The sequence below is a fragment of the Octopus bimaculoides genome, chromosome 22 (genome assembly GCF_046866305.1).
Source record: "Octopus bimaculoides isolate indiv1 chromosome 22, ASM4686630v1, whole genome shotgun sequence".
Taxonomy (NCBI): domain Eukaryota; kingdom Metazoa; phylum Mollusca; class Cephalopoda; order Octopoda; family Octopodidae; genus Octopus; species Octopus bimaculoides.
Window position 1 is genome coordinate 22918838 of NC_142949.1, and position 5000 is coordinate 22923837.

Below are 5000 nucleotides of genomic sequence, written 5' to 3' on the forward strand. Positions count from 1 at the left end.
CCGAACTTATAGAAATCGGGAGGCACTAAATCCAAATAGTAAGGTGTATGGAGACTTTTGACCAGCTCAAGGTGCTGATTGTCTGATTTTTGTCGAGTATGTATTGGTGAATGTGAATGGGGAATGTTGATATTTTTTAGATTCTTGTTCGATGTTTTCCTCTTAAATAGTTCTCCAAGCCTTTTGAGAGTCTCAGTTTATCGCTCGTTGCTCATGCTAGAACCACGTTTAGAAAATCATGGAATATGACGCCATTATTATCCCCAAAAGCAGTTACCATAATTTCTGTCTTTCGCAGGCTATTGAAATTCCTAGACGTTGGAAAAGAGCTGTAACGTTATTCCATGAACTGAGCCTTCGCTTACAAATCATAAACATAAACTTTGCTTTCAACTACTCTCACCAGGTCAGCGAAAACGTGTCTTCATTGGCTTCTAACACTTTAGAGCAAGCATCTACCCCTGACCCTGCTGTCGAAGTCTTCAATTTGCACATTGTTTCTGATAACCAAAATGTCTCATTATATTCTGTAATGCATTGTGTCCAGTTGTCCAACAAACAGATTGTGCCTCGTCTGTCCGCACTAATCAGTTCAACCACTCACTGGTAATTCATGTCAATGGCTACATTGAGGATTTGATTTCTTCTTCATTTCATTTGTGTACATTGCTCTTGTGAATAGTGTCATCTCAGTAAACAACCCCTTGTGGATGTGCAAGTATGTATGTATGTATGTATGTATGTATGTATGTATGTATGTATGTATGTATGTATGTCTCTTTTATTAATTATTCCACTGAAGAGAGAGCCGGTATCCAACAAAAATACAAAGCTCCATCTTTGGGATGGATGTTCACTACAGCTTTGGGATGGATGTTCACTACAGCTTTGGGATGGATGTTCACTACAGCTTTGGGATGTAATTAAAAGACAAATTCACATTTGGAACTTGAGAAAAGTCTTGCATATTTTTACTGTTCGACTCACAGATTGAACTTGTAATGTGCGAATCAGCCGGTCAATTTCTCTTTCTGAAAATCCCAGTTTATCCAGGTTTTCTTTTAAGCATTTATTAACAAAATCTAGTGCTCCAATTATTATTGGTATGTCTCACACCTAAGAGCGACCAATTGTAACAACTTCGAAAAGAAGCTAGAGGTTTCGAAGCAATTGTCCTTTGATATCCTCTTTTTCTTTGATTTTCAAAGAGATATTTATATCTGCAGGGCAGCTAACTTCTATGATGGTACATATCTTTGCCCCGTGTGCATGTATGCATGTGCACATACGTGTGTGTGTGTGAATATATGTATATATATACTGTATGTATATATATATATATATATATATATATATATATACACATACATATATATGTATACATACATACATACATACATACATACATACATACATACATGCATATATATATATATATATATATATATATATATATATATATATATATATATATATATATATATACATGAGTAAATACATAAATGTGAAACAAAGTGAGAACAATAGTACTCAGATACCGGAGGTAGAGTAATATGCTTTATTATTAAAACTGCAAAAACGTCAGAAAAATATCACAAAATCTGCTAACTCAAAGTTTCACGTTCCCGGTCATCGGGAAGTTGTGATCCAGAATCTGGATTAGATTTTTGGATCACAACTGCCCGATGAACGGGAAAGTGAAACTTTGAGGAGCAGTTTTTTTTTGTAATATTTTTGTGATGTTTTGCAGCTTTAATAATAAAGTGTACACACACACACACACACACACACACACACGCACACACACACACACACACGCGCACACACACACACACACACACACACACACACACACACACACACACACACACACACACACACACACACACATTTGTATAATTTTCTTTCATTCCAATAAACAGCTAAGTATTCCTCTATCATTCAATTATTTCAGCAATAGCTAATCCTCCTGCTTTTGTTAAACAGTCCTGTCTCACACCTAAGAGCGACCAATTGTAACAACTTTGAGAAGAATTAGAACCAATGGCTGAACTTATATTTTCAGAAAGAAATAGTAACCAAATCCTCTTTTGGAACCATACCCAACCTACCCTTGTTACATAATTAATGACATTGAATAACACAATTCGGGTACAGGATGTTTGAAAAGTTGGTCGGATCTTCATAGCTGGAATCTTTTTAATTGCAGAACCTACGCCGTATAAATTATAAAGCTATAGATGACCTTCCGCAAAATAGCCACAGGTGGTGGTGGTGGTGGAGGTACTTTAGCGGCAATTCAGCCCTGATTAAGCACTATTAGCGGAAAATCTTGCAAATACAAGAACAGCCATTGATAGTTACAACACACTGGATGATGATAATGATTATGATGACGATGATAATGATGAGGGCTGCGTTATCAGAAGCACTCGTATAGATAACCAAATCGAGTCCCGCTTAAATATTGTATTGTTGTTGGCACCCCGTCGCTTACGACGTCGAGGGTTCCAGTTGATCCGATCAACGGAACAGCCTGCTCGTGAAATTAATGTGCAAGTGGCTGAGCACTCCACAGACACGTGTACCCATAACGTAATTCTCGGGGATATTCAGTGTGACACAGTGTGACAAGGCTGACCCTTTGAATTACAGGCACAACAGAAACAAAAAGTAAGAGTGAGAGAAAGTTGTGGTGGAAGAGTACAGCAGGGTTCGCCACCATCCCCTGCCGGAGCCTCGTGGAGCTTTAGGTGTTTTCGCTCAATAAACACTCACAACGCCCGGTCTGGGAATCGAAACCGCGATCCTATGACCGCGAGTCCGCTGCCCTAACCACTGGGCCATTGCGTAGATAAAAATATTACAGTTTCACCATGGATTTATAAAAGTTACACAATGTGAACGGTATGTACATTGGTGTGAGTATTAAATAACTCTGTGTAGACACACACACACACACACACACACACACACACACACACACGCACACACACACACACACACACACACGCGCACACACACGCACACACACTTAACAATGCCTACCCCTATACATTAGTGGATGTAGGCAATAAGCTAAGCAAACTACAGCTGATGGCCTCACAATCCGTAGGGTCTCTGTAAAATTGCAAGGCATATGTTTTAATTGGTTTTTTAAAATTTTAATTTTGTTGAACTTTCTGGCTGTAATTATTTCTCATGGAACCACTAAGTTTTGCATAGAGTCCTAACCAAATCTAAATCTGGCTCTACTTACCATTTATAATATAGAAATGCGAGATATGATTTGCTTTGTTAATTTCAATAATTTTATTTACAAAAAAGATCAATTTTTGCAATATTTTAACTCAAGTTTTATCAAAATTCTGTTTCAGATAAAAACCATTTTGAAGAAAACCCAAGCAAGAATGCTGGTCTCTGCACAGTGGACTTAAGAGTCGAAGTTTTTAAAATCCCATTTCCTTCAAATTTAAGGCGACAAAAAAAAAAAGAGAAAGAAAATATATTAGATTTAAATATTTAAATATATAATTAAGTAATTAGTGAATTCAAATCTAAATAAACTTATTATTTTTGGAATGTTGTGGAATTTATAATCACAAAGATATTGATGAAGAAGGTAAGGAGACGTTGAAGTTGAAAACGACATTTTTAGCTTGATCTTAAACCATTCACATATAAACTGCATAAAGTGTTCCAACTAAATCCGTCACCGTGGCTTTACTCGATATCAGTCAGCAATCCGTTTTTCGACAAACGGACGGTTACCTGGATACGGACGAGGTGATGTATCAAAACCAGGCTTATTCGACGCCGTTTTCGGTGAAAGACATATTAAACTGGTCCGAACAGCAGTCGAATATGGTGTTTGAAAATTTCCCGGCTGCCGCCAACACCGGCGGTTTCGGAATGAACTTCGCGATGGCAAACGGTTACAACGTGGAATCATCACTAGCCCATCCGGGTAGTCGCTTAGTGGAGTGTGGCGGTGGCGGAGGTGGTAGTGGTGGCGGCGGTGGTGGTGGAGGTGGTGGTGGAAGTGGGGGAGACCCTCATATGATAGCCGTTTCAAACAATCCTTCATGTATCTATGGCAACACAGCCAACCAGGCACCAACCACACCTCTGCAGCCAACATACACCAGCTTGTCTTGTGCACCATCTTCGGCTGCCAGCGATTTACACAACACCCCACCGACACCTGGAACGACACCATCATCTTGCAGAGACGATGACGTTGTGGAAAAAAGTAAGTAAATCCTACCACCATTTCCTTATCTAACTTATGCCTACCTTTGCTAATGATGCATTTTCTGATCTTATCGTTTCCTTGAACTTTCCCATACAGAGATTCGCCTCTATTGTATGTATGTATGTATGTATGTATGTATGTATGTATGTATGTATGTATGTATGTATGTATGTATGTATGTGCTCTTTTACTCTTTTACGTGTTTCAGTCATTTGACTGTGGCCTTTAGTCGAACAAATGGCCCCTAGGACTTATTCTTTGTAAGCCTAGTACTTATTTTATCGGTCAATTTAGCCGAACCGCTAAGTTACGGGAACGTAAACACACCAGCATCGGTTGCAAAGCGATGTTGAGGGGACAAACACACACACACACACATATACGACGGGCTTCTTTCAGTTTCCGTCTACCAAATCCACTCACAAGGCTTTGGTCGGCCCGAGGCTATAGTAGAAGACACTTGCCCAAGATGCCACGCAGTGGGACTGAACCCGGAACCATGTGGTTTGTAAGCAAGCTACTTACCACACAGCCACTCCTACGCCTGTATATTTTTTCTTTTAAGTTCCTGGAAGCGGGTCGCTATAACAAAGCGACAAGATCTTTTCAGTTAAGAGAGTTCATGATATGTGTAAATATGTGGTTGTGTTGGTGTGTTGGTTGAACTATCGATGTACTCACTTCAGTGTGTACATCTATTCATCTAAGGAATCTCAGGTGGAGATTCTTCTGAATGTCGTACAAA

General features: G+C 39.1%; 1 protein-coding gene across 3 annotated transcripts in view; it reads left to right on the forward strand.

Moving 5' to 3' along the window:
• The window catches only part of LOC106872625 (uncharacterized), a 117691-nt gene that overhangs the window by 14674 nt on the left and 98017 nt on the right, over positions 1-5000 (forward strand). For 2 of the 3 annotated variants that reach the window (XM_052975719.2, XM_052975720.2), the window contains exon 2: positions 3378-4252. In XM_052975719.2, coding sequence (XP_052831679.1) covers positions 3790-4252 — 463 coding nt within the window. In that variant the 5' untranslated portion in view covers positions 3378-3789. Of the gene's footprint in view, positions 1-589; positions 607-3377; positions 4253-5000 lie in introns of those variants that run through there. The other variant, XM_089339823.1, reaches the window with a different exon arrangement.